A 22,766-nucleotide genomic window follows, 5' to 3' on the forward strand; every position below is an offset into this window, starting at 1 on the left:
ACAACCAATACTAACAACGGAGATAAGGATGATTGTAATTGCAGTGTGTATCACTGTTATTTCACTGTTTCTAAAGCATGGATGGAGAGAGAGAGAGAGAGAGAGAGAGAGAGAGAGAGAGAGAGGGAGAGAGAGAGACAGAATCTGAGAGAGTGAGAAAGAGATGTCTTGCCATAAATGCTGGTGTCTTTGTGTCAGTCAAGCAGCCTAGCAACAATGCCAGTGTGAGCGTACAGCCTGGCTGCCAGCAGGCTGTGGTGTCTGAGACACCCCGCCACGAGGTGTCACGGCATTGACACCAAAAACAAACCTGCTGAGGGGAACTGAGGTGAGGTGGTACTCTGCTCAAATCATGAGATGAAGAGAAAAAAAATAAAAAATAAAATAGTGTCTGTCTCCAGAAAAGAAGCGACATCAATGGAGCCACATAAACCTGAGGGTTTAACCAGAGATGTAGGCCTATGGATGGGCCAATTCCAAGGGTATCCATGGCAACCTAGCAAAGCTATAAAATGCTATATCAATAAAGTGAGGGTGGCTAAGGTTTTTTAGTGTGTCCGTGTCAATGTCTGTGTGTGTGAGTGTGTGTGTGGGTTTCCCTGCATCTTTTGGAGCATCTCTCCTACATGCGTTCATACATGAAATATTTTATCACCCTAACACATGCATGTGAATATATCTCAGGCTGCCTACGGAACAATCTAGCAAAGCTTAATAGAGTGTATATGTTTGTATGCTTGTGTAAAATGATGAATGTACTGTATGTGTAAAGTCTGTGTGAGGCTGGTAATTGAAGTGAATGCCACTGTGTTGATTTACATGACACTACAGTGTGATGTGTTCAAATGAGTGAGTCCATGAGTGTGTGATTATGCATGAAATAGAAAACATCTATTGTCAATGTAATTATTAATTGTGTTCATCGTGTGTGTGTGTGTGTGTGTGTGTATGTGTGTGGTGTGTGTGTGTGTGAGTGAATTTCAGAGATAAAGTGCAGTTACTGGGTCATACAGTTGAAGCCTGCTGGTTAATGTGTGAGCGACAAGTGTATGTCTTTACCAGGGGCCAGGGGAAGTGGGGGAACTGGAAATGGTACCAGCAGCACGCACACATCAATCAACCCTTATCAATCAAGGCTCTAGCAGCATGAATCTATCAGCATAGGGAACCTGACCTTCTGGCCCACCAATCAGACAGGTTTGGAAGGCTTCCACTCAGAGCCTCTCAGTACCAACCATTCCTCATCTGGAGAGGTTTGAATCAGCGCACCTCCAGTTACTCTCGCTCCATGTGCCCAGGTTCAAGCTGCCTGTGTGTGTGTGTGTGTGTGTGTATGTGTGTGATTGCGTGCGTGCACGCTCTTCAGCCTGTGAGTGCGCTGCCCAACCCATGAGTGGAATAAATCTCCAGAGAGGGTAATTTCAAACCAGAGTGTAGCTGGTAGTGGCTGGTAGTGATTATGAGACCCTGCTGCTGGAGACGTGGAGGTTTCTCATCAGTCAGACTGGCCAGGACCGGCGAGGCCAGCCTGGGAATGACATTCTCAGCAGGCTGCTGATTACACAGCCAGGGCTGGGTTCAGGTAGTAATAATTTTTTTTTCAAATACTCTGAGCATTTGATTGACCCAGTCTGAAGTTCCAGATGGGTGGGCTTTGCAGTTTGGAACTAGTCCATTGGTTCCATTGTGCCAGGTAAGATCACTCAATCACAGCTAAAGTATTTGAAAGAAAACAAATCCTACTTGAGCCCAGGTTTGTTCCATAGCCAGGGCTAAAGCTGCTGCCATGGTGTCTGCAGTGATTGACATCAGAGGGGTCTCCCCCCCTTCCATTCTCACACAGCCTCTAATGTAGCCAGCCAATCAGATTATGCCAAATGGCGCAGGTGGCGAGATTGATGTGATAGGACGCCCTTTGACCCTTATTGCTGCTGACGGGCTTATTACCAACACACCCGCAATGTGCACGAGACACACACACACACACACACTTACCTTGGCGTAGTTGGTTGTCTTAATGAACCACTGCCTGAGTAGTTTCTGCTCCACCAGAGCTCCAGACCTCCAGGAGCGCCCGCTCTCATCCACCTGCTCATCAGCCAACACCGTCTGGTCCACAGGGTCCCAGTTCACCACCGCCTGGAACAAACACACACACACATGCCAATTACTACAAATACACACAGACACAAAGACAGACATAAGCCAACATCACAGAAGCTGATCCAATCAAAGAAAGAGACAGATGTTTCCTGATATGAGTGCCAAAATAGCTTGTATCTGATTAAATTACATGACCCCTCCACTACAGCACAGATTTTCCGATGGTCTGTAATCTACTAGACAAAATATGTTTTCCTCACAAAGCCACAGGAGGCTCCATAGTTACTGAAGACTGTTCCCCAGGCCTCTGTGAGCCTCTGTGGCCTGCCTGAGTCATCCTCCTGGGGTGTGTCTCCCTCATCCTGCCTCCCTGGAGCTCTACACAGGCCCATGACAATACCAGGGGCATGACTGCATCACATTAGTCTAAAGTATTGTCATCTCCTCGTCAGCAGAGATGGAAAGGAGATGAAGAGAGGTAACCCACTTTAGACTATTGAGACACAGCCAATGACAAGGATTGGACAGATTCAAGGCCACTGAACCTACCTCTTTCTGATAGGCCAGTCCTGCCTTGAAGAGCTTGACGAACAGCCACTGGGTCCACCTGTAGTAGTCTGGCAGGCAGGTGGTCACCTCCTGGTCAGAGGAGAGGGATCCACAAGATGATTCATACACACGCACGAGAGAAAAGAGAGTCATCCACCCACACAGAGCCTCCCACTAGAAGGTTGGAGGTGGTGCTCAGCTCCTCTCATTACTCACCTTGTCCCAATTAAAGCAGAGCCCTAGGCTGTCGAGCTGCTCCCGCATGGACTGGATATTACTGGGGACGGAGACAGACAAGGGAGAGGAGGGACGTTAGGGGGAATGAGAGAGAGAGAGAGAGAGAGAGAGAGAGAGAGAGAGAGAGAGAGAGAGAGAGAGAGAGAGAGAGAGAGAGAGAGAGAGAGAGAGAGAGAGAGAGAGAGAGAGAGAGAGAGAGAGAGAGAGAGAGAGAGAGAGAGAGAGAGAGAGAGAGAGAGAGAGAGAGAGAGAGAGAGAGAGAGAGAGAGAGAGAGAGAGAGAGACTACCAATTAGGATCTGGCTATCAGTTATAGAACCCATAGCCCTTTATGGTTATAAGGTCTGGGGTCTGCTCACCAACCAAGAATTCACAAAATGGGACAAACACCAAATTGAGACTCTGCATGCAGAATTCTGCAAAAACATCCTCCGTGTACAACGTAAAACACCAAATAATGCATGCAGAGCAGAATTAGGCCAATACCCGCTAATTATCAAAATCCAGAAAAGAGCCGTTAAATTCTATAACCACTTAAAAGGAAGCGATTCCCAAACCTTCCATAACAAAGCCATCACCTACAGAGAGATGAACTTGGAGAAGAGTCCCCTAAGTAAGCTGGTCCTGGGGCTCTGTTCACAAACACAAACAGACCCCACACAGCCCCAGGACAACAACAACAACACAATTAGACCCAACCAAATCATGAGAAAACAAAAAGAGAATTACTTGACACATCGGAAAGAACAAACAAAAAAACGGAGCAAACTAGAATGCTATTTGGCCCTAAACAGAGAGTACACAGTGGCAGAATACCTGACCACTGTGACTGACCCAAACTTAAGGAAAGCTTTGACTATGTACAGACTCAGTGAGCATAGCCTTGCTATTGAGAAAGGCCGCCGTAGGCAGACCTGGCTCTCAAGAGAAGACAGGCTATGTGCACACTGCCCACAAAATGAGGTGGAAACTGAGCTGCACTTCCTAACCTCCTGCCAAATGTATGACCATATTAGAGACACATATTTCCCTCAGATTACAGCGATCCACAAAGAATTCGAAAACAAACCCAATTTTGATAAACTCCCTTATCTACTGGGTGAAAAACCACAGTGTGCCATCACAGCTGCAAGATTTGTGACCTGTTGCCACAAGAAAAGGGCAACCAGTGAAGAACAAACACCATTGTAAATACAACCCATATTTATGTTTATTTATTTTCCCATTTGTACTTTAACTCTTTGCACATTGTTAGAACACTGTATATATACATAATATGACATTTGAAATGTCTTTATTCTTTTGAAACTTCTGAGTGTAATGTTTACTGTTAATATTTATTGTTTATTTCACTTTTGTTTACTATCTCCTTCACTTGCTTTGGCAATGTTAACATACGTTTCCCATGCCAATAAAGCCCTTAAATTGAAATTGAATTGAAATTGAATTGAATGAGAGAGAGAGAGAGAGAGAGAGAGAGAGAGAGAGAGAGAGAGAGAGAGAGAGAGAGAGAGAGAGAGAGAGAGAGAGAGAGAGAGAGAGAGAGAGAGAGAGAGAGAGAGAGAGAGCGAGAGAGAGAAGTGTTTGTGTCATATCTTGTATTGTACCTCTTAGTCCATTCCTCTGGGTCAAGGCCTCTCTCGATGGCAGCATTCTCTGCTGGGAGTCCAAAAGCATCCCAGCCCATTGGGTTTAGCACCTAAAAACACAGTTATACAGAAATCAGTTACATATCACACATGGCTGTTACACAAGATAACAGTTCAATTCAATGTAAAAATCCTTTATTTGTCCCCTTTTAGTCAAGGCAATTACTAATACAGCTATAGCTGTGCTTCAGACACAACAAACCGGCACAGAGACCATACGTGAACATATCACACCTGACTTTTCAGTATATCCCTTTAACACAGGCCTGTTTGAGAGTGCTCAAGCACTCCTCTGTAGCTCAATTGGTAGGGCATGGCGCTTGTAACGCCAGGGTAGTGGGTTCGATCCCCGGGACCACCCATACGTAAAAATGTATGCACACATGACTATAAGTGGCTTTGGATAAAAGCGTCTGCTAAATGCCATATTATTATTATATTATTATCCCTAGTAAAGAACATCAACTACAAGGCCCGAAGGCTGTACAAGAGCATTTGACTGTAATACAGTCTTGCATGCATCTTTAAACATGCACAGTGTTTACCTATCCCATCTCATTATCCATAATCTCTGTTCTATGCCAGAAGGCCTGTACTGTACGTACAAGCTGTTAAACACAACCAGAGTGTAAGGCAGAGAGGTGAGGGAACATTTAAACATCTAATGCATGTGTGGCTGTGCACAGGCCCATAAAGGCCTAATGTGAGTTAAACATTAGAATGGGAGGGAACATACTGGCGTTGGTCTGATTGGATGTGTTAAGTGGAGGATGGTAATAGGAATCAAGGCCTCTCTGTTTGGATCATCATCATCTATATTTCATTCACATTCAGTATGGGGATGTTGTGTTGTAAGGCATTGTACTTTTCAGCACTGACCGATGTGATCAGACGTTTACACAGGCTCCCAGCTTTTGCTTGCTTGCAGTCAGTCTCCCCCCCCCCCCCCCCCCCCAACCCTCTTTTCTATTCAACCCTTACTTGTTTTCACCCCTCTCCTCCTCACAATGTGTTTTCTCACTTATTTCCCTCCTTCCCTCCACTTCTCACAATACTATTAAGAATTGATAACCCCTTCTCCACCCTTCTCTATTCCTTCTTGATCCTTCGCTTTTCTTCCACCCATACACTTACTGAAGAGAAAGAAAACAGAGGAGAGGCAATAAAGGGACAGGAGTGGAGAAGAGAGGAGAATGGAAGAGAAGCAGAGAGAGAGAGAGAGAGAGAGAGAGAGAGAAAGAGAGAGAGGGGGACAGGAGAGGAGAGGAGTGTGCATCGACTAACGAGTCAGACGAATCGGTATCCTTGGTAACTGCCTGGGTCTAATTTGTAAAGCTGAGTGCTAGATGTTATTAGTCTAAGTGAGCACCTGCGTGCCAAGGTAAAATATACAGACATTGACCAGAGAAATTAGTACCTGTAGATCTATAAATATAAATACGTCCCTACGATCATTAAAATAGATGTGCTTGCCGTGTTAATACACCGTTTTTTCGGTTTAAATGTGCCCATTATCTAATGTAGTGAGGAGGACCTTTAGCAGACCTGTTGTAGAGAAGAGAGGAACTCCTGACGGACAGGACAGGCTGTCTGCCTCGGTTCATTTCTCAAAGTTACATCAGCCCAAAGAGACTATGTCAGAGACAAACCATCATCCCTTTTTAACAGTCGATGCTCCACAACAACCCCAGGCCCAAAGTCAAATCTCTAACTCCCCCACTACGACTGTATTGCCTACATTTAACCTATGGATAACCAATGGTTCACCTATGGATAGAGGAGGAGCTAAGAGAGCAACCTGTCTACAGAGTGGAGGACTTAGATGTATTTTAGGGAGTGACTTGTCCATCCAGACCAGCAGGACAGCCTGAAAGACAGGAGTCCCAGGGGAGGTGGCTGATTTTGGGCATGCAACATATTGGCACGGCTATGCTAAAGTGTATGTGTCCACCCACACACAAATCCCAAAAGCTCTGGTTCCATCTGTGAAGAGACGAGTTGTAGGCTGAAAGCAGAACAGAGCCACAGACAGTCTAACCACTAAACATCACACCACAACTAGGCTACAGGGAAGGGATTTTACTAAACATCACACCACAACTTTGAAAAATGTATGCACTCACTAACTGTAAGTCGCTCTGGATAAGAGCGTCTGCTAAATGACTAAAATGTAAAAATGTAAATAACTAGGCACCAGGGAAGGGATTTTACTAAACATCTCACCACAACTAGGCTACAGGGAAGGGATTTGACTAAACATCACACCACAACTATGTCAAGATCGTCAGAGTGAGTGGACCAAGGCGCAGCGTGATGAACGAACATACTTCTTTATTTAATGAATGCACGAACAACAAAACAATAAACGATACCGTGACGTCCTATGTAAACCAAAAGGAACACACCGAAAGGAACAAGATCCCACAACTAATGTGGGAAAACAGCCTCTATAAGTATGGCTCCCAATCAGAGACAACCAGCAACAGCTGACACTCGTTGCCTCTGATTGGGAACCACTCTGGCCAACACAGAAATACAACACATAGAATCCACACACCCTGGCTCAACATATAGAGTCCCAGAGCCAGGGTGTGACAGTACCCCCCCCTAAAGGCGCGGACTGCGACTGCGCCTAAACATAAACAAACCAGGGGAGGGCTGGGTGGGCATTCCTCCTCGGTGGCGGTTCCGGCTCCGGGCTTGCCCACCACCCTCCAATAATCCCCCCGTAGCGCCCCTGGTCCGGTCTGGCCCCGCTGGCTGGAGCTGGACTGGACATCGTAGGAGCGGATTGCTTAAGCTCCGGTGTGGAGCAGCTGACCGGTACCTGACCAGGCACCGGTGACCCAGGCACGGGTTGTGCCGGACTGACGACGCGCACCCCTGGCTTGGTGCGTGGAGCAGGAGCGGGCCGGACCGGGCTGACGATGCGCACCCCTGGCTTGGTGCGTGGAGCAGCCACGGGCCGGACGGGGCTGACGATGCGCACCCCTGGCTTGGTGCGTGGCGCAGGAACGGACCGGACCGGGCTGACGATGCGCACCCCTGGCCTGGTGCGTGGAGCAGGAACGGGCCGGACCGGGCTGGTGACGCACACCGTAGGCTTGGTGCGAGGAGCAGGAACAGGCCGGACCGGCCTGGCGACGCACACCGTAGGCTTGGTGCGAGGAGCAGGAACAGGCCGGGCCGGGCTGGCGACGCACACCGTAGGCTTGGTGCGAGGAGCAGGAACAGGCCGGACCGGCCTGGCGACGCACACCGTAGGCTTGGTGCGAGGAGCAGGAACAGGCCGGGCCGGGCTGGCGACGCACACCGTAGGCTTGGTGCGAGGAACAGGCACAGGCCGGGCCGGGCTGGCGACGCGCACCGTAGGCTTGGTGCGAGGAGCAGGCACAGGCCGGGCCGGGCTGGCGACGCGCACCGTAGGCTTGGTGCGAGGAGCAGGAACAGGCCGGGCCGGGCTGTGGAGACGGATAGGAGACCTGGAGTGAAGAGCTGCCACAACCCGTCCTGGCTGAATGCCTACCTTCACACACTCTGTGTGAGGCATCAGCACAGGACGTGCAGGGCTGTGTACCCGTACTGGCATAACAGCACGTGACACTGGCGCAGGATATCCGGGACCGAGGAGAGGCACTGGAGGCCACGAGCGCTGAGCCGGCACACTCCGTCCTGGCTGCATGCCCACCTTCGCACGACACGTGCGAGGTGCTCGCACAGGACGTACCGGACTATGCCGGACCACTCGTGGCACAGTGCGCAGCTCCGCATACCCCGGAACCTGCCCAGCCTCATGCTGCCATGCCTGAGTACGGGGAGTTGGCTTTGCTCTCCATCCAGGCTCCGCCAACCTGCCTTCTGGCCCCCCAAACCCGGTGGCCTCCTCTCCTAATCTCCCAAAACGCCCTGTGGCAGCCTCCTGCTGCCCCGTCGCCCATGCCGTGTGCCCCCCCCTAAAAAATTTCTGGGGTTGCCTCTCGTCCGTCCGACGACGACACTGTTGACGCCGTTGCTCCTCTCTCGCCAGGGCCTTAATCTTTGCCCATGGCCCTTTGCCCCCGAGCATGTCCTCCCAGGACCACAATTTGCCCACCTGGGCCATCGCCAACCTCTCCAGCTCCTTTCCCGGCGCTTCCTCCCATGTCCAGGCCGCCTGCTCCTGGACACGCTGCTTGGTCCTGGAGTGGTGGGATCTTCTGTCATGATCGTCAGAGTGAGTGGACCAAGGCGCAGCGTGATGAACGAACATACTTCTTTATTTAATGAATGCACGAACAACAAAACAATAAACGATACCGTGACGTCCTATGTAAACCAAAAGGAACACACCGAAAGGAACAAGATCCCACAACTAATGTGGGAAAACAGCCTCTATAAGTATGGCTCCCAATCAGAGACAACCAGCAACAGCTGACACTCGTTGCCTCTGATTGGGAACCACTCTGGCCAACACAGAAATACAACACATAGAATATACACACCCTGGCTCAACATATAGAGTCCCAGAGCCAGGGTGTGACAAACTAGGCACAAGGGAAGGGATTTTACTAAACATCACACCACAACTAGACTACAGGGAAGGGATTTTCCTAAACATCACACCACAACTAGGCTACAGGGAAGGGATTTTACTAAACATCACACCACAACTAGGCTACATGGAAGGGATTTTACTAAACATCACACCACAACTAGGCACCAGGGAAGGGATTTTACTAAACATCACACCACAACTAGGCTACAGGGAAGGGATTTTACTAAACATCACACCACAACTAGGCACAAGGGAAGGGATGTTTACTATGTGGTCCTCTGTAGCTCAGCTGGTAGAGCACGGCGCTTGTAACGCCAAGGTAGTGGGTTCGATCCCCGGGACCACCCATACACAAAAATGTATGCACGCATGACTGTAAGTCGCTTTGGATAAAAGCGTCTGCTAAATGGCATATTATATTATTATTATTACTAAACATCACAACTAGGCACCAGGGAAGGGATTTCACTAAACATCTCACCACAACTAGGCTACAGGGAAGGGATTTGACTAAACATCACAACACAACTAGGCACAAGGGAAGGGATTTTACGAAACATCACACCACAACTAGGCACAAGGGAAGGGATTTTACTAAACCTCACACCACAACTAGGCACCAGGGAAGGGATTTTACTAAACATCACACCACACTAGGCTATAGGGAAGGGTTTTTACCTAACATCACACCACAACTAGGCTACAGGGAAGGGATTTGACTAAACATCACACCACAACTAGGCACAAGGGAAGGGATTTTACTAGACATCTCACCACAACTAGGCACCAGGGAAGGGATTTTACTAAACATCACACCACAACTAGGATACAGGGAAGGGGCTTTACTAAACATCACACCACAACTAGGCACCAGGGAAGGGATTTTACTAAACATCTCACCACAACTAGGCTACAGGGATTCTACTAAACATCACACCACAACTAGGCACCAGGGAAGGGATTTTACTAAACATCACACCACAACTAGGATACAGGGAAGGGGCTTTACTAAACATCACACCACAACTAGGCACCAGGGAAGGGATTTTACTAAACATCTCACCACAACTAGGCTACAGGGAAGGGATTCTGCTAAACATCACACCACAACTAGGCACCAGGGAAGGGTTTTTACTAAACATCACACCACAACTAGGCACCAGGGAAGGGATTTTACTAAACATCACACCACAACTAGGCTACAGGGAAGGGATTTTACTAAACATCACACCAAAACTAGGCTACAGGGAAGGGCTTTTACTAAACATCACACCACAACTAGGCTACATGGAAGGGATTTGTCTAAACATCACACCACAACTAGGCTACAGGGAAGGGATTCTACTAAACATCACACCACAACTAGGCTACAGGGAAGGGATTTTACTAAACATCACACCACACTAGGCTATAGGGAAGGGATTTTACTAAACATCACACCACAACTAGGCACCAGGGAAGGGATTTTACTAAACATCACACCACAACTAGGCACCAGGGAAGGGATTTTACTAAACATCTCACCACAACTAGGCACCAGGGAAGGGATTTTACTAAACATCACACCAAAACTAGGCTACAGGGAAGGGATTTTACTAAACATCACACCACAACTAGGCTATAGGGAAGGGATTTTACTAAACATCACACCACAACTAGGCACCAGGGAAGGGATTTTACTAAACATCACACCACAACTAGGCACCAGGGAAGGGATTTTACTAAACATCACACCACAACTAGGCTACAGGGAAGGGATTTTACTAAACATCACACCACAACTAGGCTACAGGGAAGGGAATTTGTCTCTACAAGTGTAATCTCCTTGAACGAATGAACTAGTTGAAGACAACTTGTTCTCTCTCTGGTGTGTGTGTGTGCACACGTGTGTGTGGACACAGTAAATGGATTATCTTTCTCTCTGACAGATGCTGACAGTAAAATATCCCCTTGGGCAGTACCGGATAGCTGTCAATCCACTGAAACAGTGGCTGGTCCATACAACAACTAAAATAATAGTGGTTAGGAAGACAGCATTACAGCCTTACTGCTAGTAGCCCAGATGCAGCCTACCTGCTAAGAAAAAGAAAGTCCATATGAAGACAGAAATGTAGCCAACACTGTGACCCTGTGAGTGGATGAGTGTATTTGCTGAGTAAACAACCAGCAGGGAAAAGCTTTGAGCAGCAAACACACAACAAACACACCTGCAGATATATTCAGTCACAGTCACAGCTGCATGGCATACAGCAGGTTGTTTAGGGATTGCTAAACACTGAGGGCTTATTGACTCAAGTGTGATGGATGAAACATCTGGGTTGTGTTCATTAGGGCACGCAACGGAATACGCTTTGCAACGGAAAATGAACATTTCTTATTGGACCAGTCCCTCCCTGCTTCAATCTGTTTTCTTCCGTTAGGTGCCTAATAAAATGAACACGACCCAAGCAATAGTGGTCATAATTACTCAACTCCTCCTCTGTCCCCTCTCTGCTTGTCCTGAACCTGTCTCTCTCCAACCTCTATCCATCTCTCTCGGAGTGGGAGGGAACGAAACCCTGCTGCTTACAAAACAATGACAGGCCCGTTTTGCCACACTCATACAACACTGACAGCACTTTGTCAGGCTATATTAAATCATCCCCTGAGGATTCATCCAAAATGTCACCCTATTCCCTATATAGTGCACTTCTTTGGACCAGAGCCCTGGTAAAAAAGCCCTGGTAAAAAAGAATGCACTATAAAGGGAATCTGGTGCCATTTGGGACATAGCCTGAGAGAGGAGGGCCTACAACACAACACACACCAAACGAGGCGCTGCCTGTCTCGCCAAGGGTGGGGGGGGTGGGGGGGGGGGGGTTGTTTTCATGACAAAGAGAAGAATGGATGGAGTAATGGTTTAGAACAGTATACAGAGGGAGGGAGGGAGAGTAAGAGAGGGGGAACAGAGAGAGGGGGGAGGGGGAGATAGAGAGAGAGTGAAGAAGATAGCCAAAGAGTGACAAAAATAAGTGAGGGTCACAGTGAATGAATTAGTAACCATGTCAAGCTATGGGTGACTGGCTGCATTATGGGACACATAGTGACAGACAGTCCCTGGTCCTGAATGGTGTCTCTGGGGAGTCATTTGTCACCACTGGTTTATAGGACACCAACGGTCTGATCATCATATATCTCCTAAACACATCTCTCACACTTTTCTATGAGGAGGAGAGTCGTCAACACATTAGAATGGATAGGGGGAGCTTGCTTCCCTCCCTGTCTTACCCCTGCAGAAACACTTAAAGGCAGATGTCTTAGAGGGGCTCACCAACTTAAAGAGTAATTGTTTTGACATGAATCCTTTTTATGCCGTAATCATGTCTGGTAATGTGCCATGCGTAGGTAGTCCCATTGAAAAGTGGTCTTGTGGCTAAGAGCACTTAGGTAAGTGCAGTGTAGCGTTGGGCCAGGGACAATGGGAGCACTCTTAAAGCTACAATATGCGATTCCTTTTTCAGCAAAATGGCAGCCCCACCACTTGTTTTTGTATACAACTGAAAGTTGAGGCTGGGGAAATGTCCTTTGAAATGACAATTGAACTCATTCCCAGATCCCAGATTGCACCTTTAAGAGCTGAGTGAGAAGGCAAAGGAAGAGCCGCATCTCTCTTAGTTTAAACAACCTCCACACAAGCCTCCTGCAGAACAGATGCCAACTGTGATTCAGACTAGACAGAACATCAAGGCCGTAATGACGATGATCAGGGCTTCCACTCCAGAGAAGATGTAAAGAGAGTGAGAACGGACGGTGGCCTTGAGGACTGCACACAAAGTGCTGCACAGCTGTGTGCTTCTACGTGACTAACCTGGAGTCGTGACAGTACAGTTTGTGTGCATGTAGAGAGAGAGAGAGACAAAGCCATAGAGACAGACATGCATAGAGGAGTGGAAAGGAGATGAAGAAATTATAAAAGTTACCAGTATGGGCAGCTTAGCTTTTCACAATGAAAATGTTCACAGTTGAACCTCCAGCTACTATCATGGCCAGTCGCTTTGGATAAAACCGTCTGCTAAATGGTATATGTTATTATTACCTGGTGGCCCCTCATCCTCTGGAAGTGTCCGATGGTATCACTGATGGTGTAGACCCGTACATGGCCCATGTGGAGACGGCCAGAGGGGTACGGGAACATAGAAAGGACATAAAACTTATTCCTACGGGAACTCTGGGGAAGACAACAAACAAATGCTCAGGGAAATAGACTTCATGAGGCTGCGAGAGCCTCGCAATCAATAATAATACAAAATGTTTGACAGGAACTAGCCCTACAAATCTGTGTCTGGCAACATGTGATTAGCGCAACTAACATTGTAGGAATACCAGTCTTATAGCTTACTGTACGTTCATGCCAGTGTTATAACAGTGCTATAGTCCTAATAGTTATATAGCCTAGGTCAGTGCTAGACTACACTCCTAGCTCCTGGATTCTTCTGTCTGTATGTCGAAGTGCAGCTGTAGCAGGTTTCCAGAGTGTGTGAGGCAGCAGTTCTTTAATGATTCCCAGTGTCTTTGAGAAAGGCAAGCCAGGCCAGATAGATGGCAGAGTGAGGGGCTCTCTGGACTGCGTCCCAAATGGCACCATATTTCCTACGGGCCCTAGTTAAAAGTAGTGCAATAAATGCAGGTTAACGTTTTTCGTCATGAAACTTGTTCTGGAGGCAGCTCTGCAGAGTGGTCCCTAGCTGGCACAGCCACAAAGTCATAGAATCAGATGTTAAACCTAATCCTAACCTTAACCCTAACCCACACTGCTAATGCCTAACCCTAAATTAAGACCAAAAAGCACATTTTTGGTTTTCATAAATTTTTACAAAACAGCCAATTTTGACTTTGCAGCTGGCTTATCTAAGGGGCAATCGCTCAGTTCTGCCTCCATGACAAGACTCATGACAATAAACATCAACCTGCGCAATAAATAGGAAATAGGGTGCCATTTGGGACTTCACTCTGTATGAATCACCCAAGGTCAAGAGATAGCTGAATAACTCAATGAGCTCAGACTGACTAAACAACCTTTATATAGGCAAGAACAACGGCTCAAATTATCTTGGAGCTCATTGATGGACTGAAGACTTTTGTGTGGAAAGCCTGGGCTGAATCATGATGCATTGTGGGTTTGTAACAATGTCGTGACACAAGGTTGGATGTCAGGGCCATCTACAGTGCTATTTGCCTTGGAGGAATGTTGATGGTTGTGACAACAGTAATCAAAAACAGAGACGGACAAACAGGAGACTGTGAATAGGTTACTTCATTACTAAGCATATTACGCCTATGAGTCAAGAATATTAGACAGTAAGTGAATGATTTAGTGAATGTTTTAGAGTTTACGCAAACCAGAAGGCCTCCCAAAGGGAACACTAAACAGGGTTCAACCAGACAGACGCACACATATAAACATAGCAATAGGCCCAGGTACTAATGCCACATGATGAATATGGTTATTCTGAAGGATGCTTAATTACCAGAGTATGGTTTAATATTAGGCTAGATTATAATTGGAAATAAAGCCAGGGGTGTTTTAAAATATTCATCTGACAATCTTTCCCAGAAGCCTCTACTAAGGGCCAACAGAAAGCAAAGAGAGAATTTAAGAATTTCTGCCATCTCACCTCCTCCAGCGTATCCCTCTGCCACTGCTCCATGATACGGGGGTGCCACCACTGCTCCACCCTGCGTCTGGTGTCTGCTTTATAGTCCCTGTCCCAGACCCCTGTCTCGCTGAACAGGGTCCGAGCCCCGGCTCTGGGGCAGGGGGAGAGGAGGTGGGGCAGGGGGGCCATGAGGGCACGGTCAGCCCTGGACCTGGGTCTGCCCAACCCCAACCTGACCAGGCCACTGCCACGCGGGCAGAGAGCCACTCTGTACGCTGCCATCTGCATGGCTCTGTTATCTAGGCAACACAAGGACACAGTTCTATTAGTCAGGGCTCTGCTCACAAGAAAAGACAGCAGCCAAAGCCTCAGTCAGCTCATCCCCATTCTTAAGGAAAATAGGCTGCTAGGAACAGGATGAAAATATCAGTCTGGAGTTTGATTCTGGTTAACAATAGTTGGTGAGTAATACCTGTTCATTAACACAGTAATAGATGTTCAATAACACCTGAAGACATCAGATCACATAAGGCAAAACTGAAAAAAGGCACACACATACACATCGTACGCACACACACACACAAACACAGTCACCAAGATAACCCAAGACATTATAGGGTAAATCCATTTGAATTCAATCACTTTTTAACAGCACTCCTTTTGATTTACACGAAATCTTCCATACATATTTGCCCATTGTAAAAGTACTCAGAAAGTGACTTTTTGTAACTGAATGCAAAAACATTCCTGAGATAAAGGTGCTCAAAGTTGACCCATTTTGCATACCCCACCATACCATGAGAAATCTATGTCTACATCACTGTAAAAGATAAACGAGATTGATATCATTTAAAAGCTTACAAACAGGGTTGTCAAACTATTTTATAATGTCTGGGATTTATTTTATTATTTTATATTCGCATATGTTGTAGCTTAGACCCTATTTTACATCATCTTAGGTTTTTTGTTGTGCCCGCCCTCGGTTGAGACAACACTCTCTTGAATACAGGGGTGGGTGTCATGTTTTGGCTGATAAATGTGCTAAAATGGGTATAAATCTATTTTAAACGTTCAAATGGTACCACAAAGATGGTTGAAGGTCCACACATCAGAGACCGTTGACTTGAATGGGAATATCAGTTGTTTTATATTATACTGTCAATCCTCCATAGGATTGGGGCCCCGTGTAGCTCAGTTGGTAGAGCATGGCGCTTGCAACGCCAGGGTTGTGGTTTCGTTTCCCACGGGGGGCCAGTATGAAGAAAAAAAAACATGTATGCACTCACTAACTGTAAGTCGCTCTGGATAAGAGCGTCTGCTAAATGACAAAAAAAACAACAACAACAACAAAAAACCTATTGAAATCATAGAAATATAGATAACAGAATAGCCATGACCATTTAAGTTGACATTTGACGGTGGGTGGACTGGCAGTCATCTTTGTGGTAGTAATTAGATGTTAACATTTTTATTCTATTTAAAATGTTAATGGTGTACCAGCCAAATTGCAGTGGTCTGAAGGGATAGGTCCATTCTATGAATACTATTTATATTATTGAAATCACACCCACCCTGTATTCTAGAGCATGTTGTATCTCAACCGATGGCAAGAAGAACACAAAAATATATATTTATTTGCGAGAAAAAATATATATATGGGAGATTGGAAGTGATGCAGACAATTACATTGATGGAAGTTACAATCTGCAATATTAAAGCTGATCTACCCCCCAAAAAATATACAAATTAAATTAAAAAGAAGAACACAAAAACCTCAGATGGTGTGAAATAGGGTCTAAGCTTCAACATATGCAATTCAATTTTTTTTTACATCTGAGTTTAGGTGTTTTTTTTAAATAATTGACGTTAAAAGTTAAAAAAATGACCATTTTTATTCAAACATTATTTTCAAATAATTAATCAAATAGTTTGACAACACAGTCTGTAAGCTTTTACATTATATTAAACCCAACCGTTTATCTTTTCCAGTGATGAAAACACAGATGTCTCATGGTATGGCGGGGTAGGCAAAATGGGTCATTTTGAGCACCTTTATCTCCTGAATGTTTTGGCATTCACATCCTAAAAGTCAAAAGTTTGGACACACCTACTCATTCAAGGGTTTTTCTTAATTTTTTATATTTTCTACATTGTAGAAAAATAGTGAAGACATCAAAACTATGAAATAACACATATGGAATCATGTAGTAAATAAAAAAGTGTTAAACAAATCAAAATATATTTTATATTTGAGATTCTTCAAATAGCCACCCTTTGCCTTAATGACAGCTTTGCACACTCTTGGCATTCTCTCAACCAGCTTCACCTGGAATGCTTTTCCAACAGTCTTGAAGGAGTTCCCACATATGCTGAGCACTTGTTGGCTGCTTTTCCTTCACTCTGCGGTCCGACTCATCCCAAATCATCCCAATTGGGTTGAGGTCGGGGGATTGTGGAGGCCAGGTCATCTGATGCAGCACTCCATCACTCTCCTTCTTGGTAAAATATCCCTTACACAGCCTGGAGGTGTGTTGGGTCATTGTCCTGTTGAAAAACAAATGATAGTCCCACTAAGCCCAAACCAGATGGGATGACATATCGCTGCAGAATGCTGTGGTAGCCATGCTGGTTAAGTGTGCCTTGAATTCTAAATAAATCCCAGACAGTGTCACCAGCAAAGCACCCCCACACCATAACACCACCTCCTCCATGCTTTACGGTGGGAACTACACATGCGGAGATCATCTCACAAAGACACGGCGGTTGGAACCAAAAATCTCAAATTTGGACTCCAGACCAAAGGACAACTTTCCACCGGTCTAATGTCCATTGCTCGTGTTTCTTGGCGCAAGCAGGTTTCTTCTTATTATTGGTGTCCTTTAGTAATGGTTTCTTTGCAGCAATTCAACCATTAAGGACTGATTCACACAGTCCCCTCTGAACAGTTGATGTTGAGATTTATCTGTGACTTGAACTCTGTGAAGCATTTATTTGGGCTGCAATGTCTGAGGCTGGTAACTCTAATGAACTTATCCTCTGCAGCAGAGGTAACTCTGGGTCTTCCTTTCCTGTGGCAGTCCTCATGAGAGCCAGTTTCATCACAGCGCTTGATGGTTTTTGCGACTGCACTTTAAGAAACTTTCAAAGTGCTTTTTTTTTCCATATTGACTGACCTTCATGTCTTAAAAAGTAATGATGGACTGTTGTTTCTCTTTGATTATTTGAGCTGTTCTTGCCATAATATGGACTTGGTCTTTTACCAAATAGGGCTAGCTTCTGTATACCCCGCCTACCTTGTCACAACACAACTGATTGGCTCAAACGCATTAAGAAGGAAAGAAATTCCACAAATTAACTTTTAAGAAGACACACCTGTTAATTGAAATTCATTCCAGGTGACTACCTCATGAAGCTGGTTGAGAGAATGCCAAGAGTGTACAAAGCTGTCATCAAGGCAAAGGGTGGCTATTTGAAGAATCTCAAATATAAATTATATTTTCATTTTTTTGGTTACTATATGATTCCATGTGTTATTTAATAGTTTTGATGTGTTCACTATTATTCTACAATGTAGTAAATTGTAAAAAATAAAGAAAAACCCTGGAATGAGTAGGTGTGTCCAAACTTTTGACTGGTACTGTAAGTAAATGGATATCCCGGGGTGAGAGAAGGACGATATGACAATCTGGATACCGCCCAACCCTACTTTCTATCCACTTCTTCCATGCCGGGCAAACAAGTATAGATAGTTTTGTTTAAATCAAAAGGGAAGCTGTCAAAAAGGGATTGAATTCAAATGGATTTACCCTATATTATTATAATAACATAGCAACCTTGGCAACAGAGGACACACTCACACATAGACACTTGAGTGACACAGATGCTGCTGACATGACACATCATGAAAATATTTCCCAAGAAGTGTTCCATCCCACACAGCATATAAGTCAAGGCCCTTGGTAACACAAGTGGGTCAGACGTGTCAACCTACAATTGCCCCTTGCAATTGTCTCTAGTAAAAAAAAAAGGGGGTATTTTCCTGGTCACTAAATCATCATTGCAAGACTGCCATCGGTTTTCACTCTATACAGTAGGCTAGGTTGTATCCCTGAGCTGATGAGGTGTGCCTATGGAGGGACTGCCTGGGAACCTCTCTAAAGAGCCTATAGCCTAGTGGTTGTTAGCACGTCCATATCCATACAGAAGGTGACACATTGACACACTCAATGAATTTGTAAGCCTACTGACATGGATAACTTGAAGGAGTTGGTTTTACATAAGCTATCAATCTTTGAGAATTCAGCTAAATGTTAAGTACCTCCAAATATGACAAACAACTCACAAAAAATCACTACATGCATGAACACTATATGTTAGTATCTTTCATGCACGACCAAGTTAATAATATTGAAACATTTGACATGATGATTGTGTGCAGACTGTAGAGCAAGTGTCACTCGCTCATCAGCCAGCAGCATTCATTCTCCTCAAACACCCACTCAAACCATAGATGGAGACATCTGCTCTGCTGTAGCCTAGCTACTCTATAGTCTCTATGGGACATCAGTGCAATACCACAAATACACTATCCTCCAGCTAGAGCAGAGAGAGAGATATATAGAGAGAAAGAGACATACACAAGGTTGTGTCTGTGCATATGAGAGTGCGTGTAGGAGAGAGAGATAGAGGATAAGATGTTTATATGGTTACACTGACCCTTGTGAATGCCATATCTTTACCATGGAGAGCCTTGCATGCACCTTGAAAGATTCAGGCGATGCAAATCACGTTGTTCCAAGTTCACAGGGTAAATACATTTACATTTAAGTCATTTAGCAGACGCTCTTATCCAAATACATTAGAATTTGTGTAATATACTAGTTTTATGTGCTTGTTAGTTATTCAACAAATGAATCACGAATACCGTTAATAAGAAAAATAGCTAGCTAGTTAGAACGCGACTCGAGCTATCAATTCTTGAAATGACAGCCACATTAGCTAGCTAGTGACATTTGTAAGCTAGATGTTGCATGTTGAACGTCAGTGAAAAAGTAGCTTTGATCACAGGGTTTGAAGTTACTCACTGTGTTCAATTTCCAAATCCTTACGTTAAGCGATATGGCTTTTATCATGATCCATTATCTATATCCGATTCAAAATGTTATTGTGCACGTAAAGTCGTTGTATTCACCCTGTTGTCATGGCTCACACCTCCTCAATGTGCGCCGCCATGTTTGTTTTTACAAGCTTTATTGACAGCTTCCTCTTAGAACAGCGTAACAGAGCGTGTGTGTAGCATGTTACATGTCATCTGTGTGGCACACTTTTGCGGGACCCTAGACTTGATTTTATACCCAACAGTCGTCCAAAACTGGTCGGGTCTGTTCCACAACTCAGCTGTATAGGCAACCAGGTGAGTTAGGGGATCTATCTTACAGTGTGTGGCTAACTCTCTCTGCAGCTATGCTCATATATTGATTTTGTGTGTGACTGTGTATGTGTGTGTGTGTGTGTGTGTGTGTGTGTGTATGTGTGCATGCAGGCAGGCATGTGAGTTCATCTGAGTTCCTTTGTGTGCCTACCTGACAAGACATCTTGTCATTATCCCCAAAATGAAAAAAATTTGTTAACTGAAACCAATCAAACATGACGGATGAATGTAAATGCAAATGTAAGCATTTTGTATACTAAGAAATAGAAAAGTCTATTTCAAGCTTCGGATGAAGTTGAATGGGATAGGAGTGAGACTATTTTCTCAAGGTCAGCCTGTCCTAGTTGCACAGTCAGCTCTACTTCTCGTTTGTTCATTGTTGTCACAATGTGCTGTGAATGTCTTTCAAACAGCAAAACTTTTCTCTGTTTCAACGTCATAACAGATACCATACCCACTGATACAAATTCAGTCTAGACATTCTCAGTGTTGCCTTGATGCAATCTTTCCCATAGTTGTGATCTCAAAGGGAAAAGCTTGCAGTTGCATTCTCAAATGGCATGGTTTCTGCCCACATTGTCAACCTGTGTTGTTGCATGATGATATCCTCAGGCACTTACTGAAAGAAATACATAATCACATTGACAGTACCAGTCAGCAATGACCAAGATATACTGTGTAGTCAACCCCAACTTCTGTCTTCTAATTCAGTGAGTCTGTATTACATTCAGTGAGTCTGTATTACATAGGTTATGGAGTATTTGGTGTCAATAAATGGAAATTGTTGACTTTAGGCTACACATAAGTTATTGTTCTCATAAATTACTTGGATCTAACAGCTAAATATTGAGCTGTACATGTTAAAAGTTCAAACTTTAGACTACCAGCGTTTGCTTTATTTTATTAATTGCAATGGCTGGCAGGCATGAGACGGTTCTGCTGGTTACCTTAGCAACCCTTTAATCTCCACACCAGATTGTTTTCAGTTAAAGGATTTCGATTTGTGGAACGGGGAGTTAGGCGAACCAACAAACACACACGCACTCACACACACACACACACACACACACACACACACACACACACACACACACACACACACACACACACACACAAAGGCTCTCCTTAAACTTGTTACAGAGGGAAATATACAAAATCACTAACTACTAAACAAAAACTGAAAGACCTTCTGTTATGTCTTGCAGTAGCACGTGCCTCTTTGATGTCGACTTCCATGGTAATATGATGACTGGACAGAGTACAGACTAGACTGTTTCCATGCACTCCATCTCCATCTCCATTACAGAGGAGATAGATCCAATGTGGAGGAGGATGCCTCATCTAATCAGAGGCATTTCTCTATGAGAGATCCCCTGAGCATGCACCTTTGATCTGACTGACTCGCAGACAGAGGGAAGGAACACAGAAAAAGGGAAAAATAAGTAAAAGATGGAGACGGGTGGGTGGGTGGTGGAGGTGTGGTGTGGTGGGGTTGGGGGGATAGTGAACGGCAGAGAAACAGCACAGAACCGAAAGGCTCTGTACTATCCATAATCTGACGTCAGTGTGCTAAACTAAACCTGGGGTGCCGTGGCCGCTCTCCTTTCACGTTGTATATCAGAGTCAAGCGGACCACGTCCCTTGAAATGGATGGAAGAAGGAAATGGGTTTTTGACAGTATTTAGACAGAGTTTCCTCCTACTGCCCTTTTAAAGAATAATCTTCATTCAGCTGATCACTGATGAATGAATGAACGAACAGGACAGTGGGCACATACGCACAGTACTTACAGTACCTTGCAAAAGTATTCATCCCGCTTGCCATTTTTCCTATTTCGTTGCATTACAACCTGCAATTTTAATAGATTTTTATTTGGATTTCATGAAATTGGACATACACAAAATAGTCCAAATTGGTGAAGTGAAATGAAAAAAAATAACTTGTTTCAAAAAATTATAAAAAATAAATTACTGAAAAGTGGTGCGTGCATATGTATTCACCCCCTTTGCTATGAAGCCCCTAAATAAGATCTGGTGCAACCAATTACCTTCAGAAGTCACATAATTAGTTAATAAAGTCCACCTGTGTGCAATCTAAGTGTTACATGATCTGTGTCAAATGATCTCAGTATATATACACCTGTTCTGAAAGGCCCCAGAGTCTGCAACACCACTAAGCAAGGGGCACCACCAAACATGCCGCATCATGAAGACCAAGGAGCTCTCCAAACAGGTCAGGGTCAAAGTTGTGGAGAAGTACAGATCAGGGTTGGGTTATAAAAAAATATCCGAAACTTTGAACATTTACATTTTTGTCATTTAGCAGACGCTCTTATCCAGAGCGACTTACAGTTAGTGAATACATTTTTTTTTTATACTGGCCCCCCGTTGGAAATGAACCCACAACCCTGGCGTTGCAAACACCATGCTCTATCAACTGAGCTGCATCCCTGCCGGCCATTCCCTCCCCTACCCTGGACGACGCTGGGCCAATTGTGCGCCGCCCATGAGTCTCCCGGTCGCGGCCGGCTGCGACAGAGCCTGGATTCGAACCAGGATCTCTAGTGGCACAGTTAGCACTGCGATGCAGTGCCTTAGACCACTGCGCCACTCAGGAGCACCATTAAAT

The 22,766-nt window shown here is 45.1% G+C and overlaps 1 protein-coding gene across 1 annotated transcript in view; it reads right to left on the reverse strand.

Moving 5' to 3' along the window:
* Positions 1–19,926, reverse strand: part of LOC311106628 (putative leucine--tRNA ligase, mitochondrial) — a 39,979-nt gene extending 20,053 nt beyond the window's left edge. The window contains exons 1-7 of the mRNA XM_084149016.1: positions 19,792–19,926; positions 14,726–15,006; positions 13,147–13,278; positions 4,496–4,587; positions 2,869–2,929; positions 2,653–2,742; positions 1,996–2,139 (exon numbers count right to left, since the gene is read on the reverse strand). Of these exons, the coding sequence (XP_084005142.1) occupies positions 1,996–2,139; positions 2,653–2,742; positions 2,869–2,929; positions 4,496–4,587; positions 13,147–13,278; positions 14,726–14,995 (789 nt within the window). The 5' untranslated portion in view covers positions 14,996–15,006; positions 19,792–19,926. The remainder of the gene's footprint in view (positions 1–1,995; positions 2,140–2,652; positions 2,743–2,868; positions 2,930–4,495; positions 4,588–13,146; positions 13,279–14,725; positions 15,007–19,791) is intronic.
* Between the last annotated feature and the right edge of the window lie 2,840 nt (positions 19,927–22,766).

Source organism: Coregonus lavaretus (assembly GCF_964263955.1).
Source record: "Coregonus lavaretus genome assembly, chromosome: 3".
NCBI classification, from domain to species: domain Eukaryota; kingdom Metazoa; phylum Chordata; class Actinopteri; order Salmoniformes; family Salmonidae; genus Coregonus; species Coregonus lavaretus.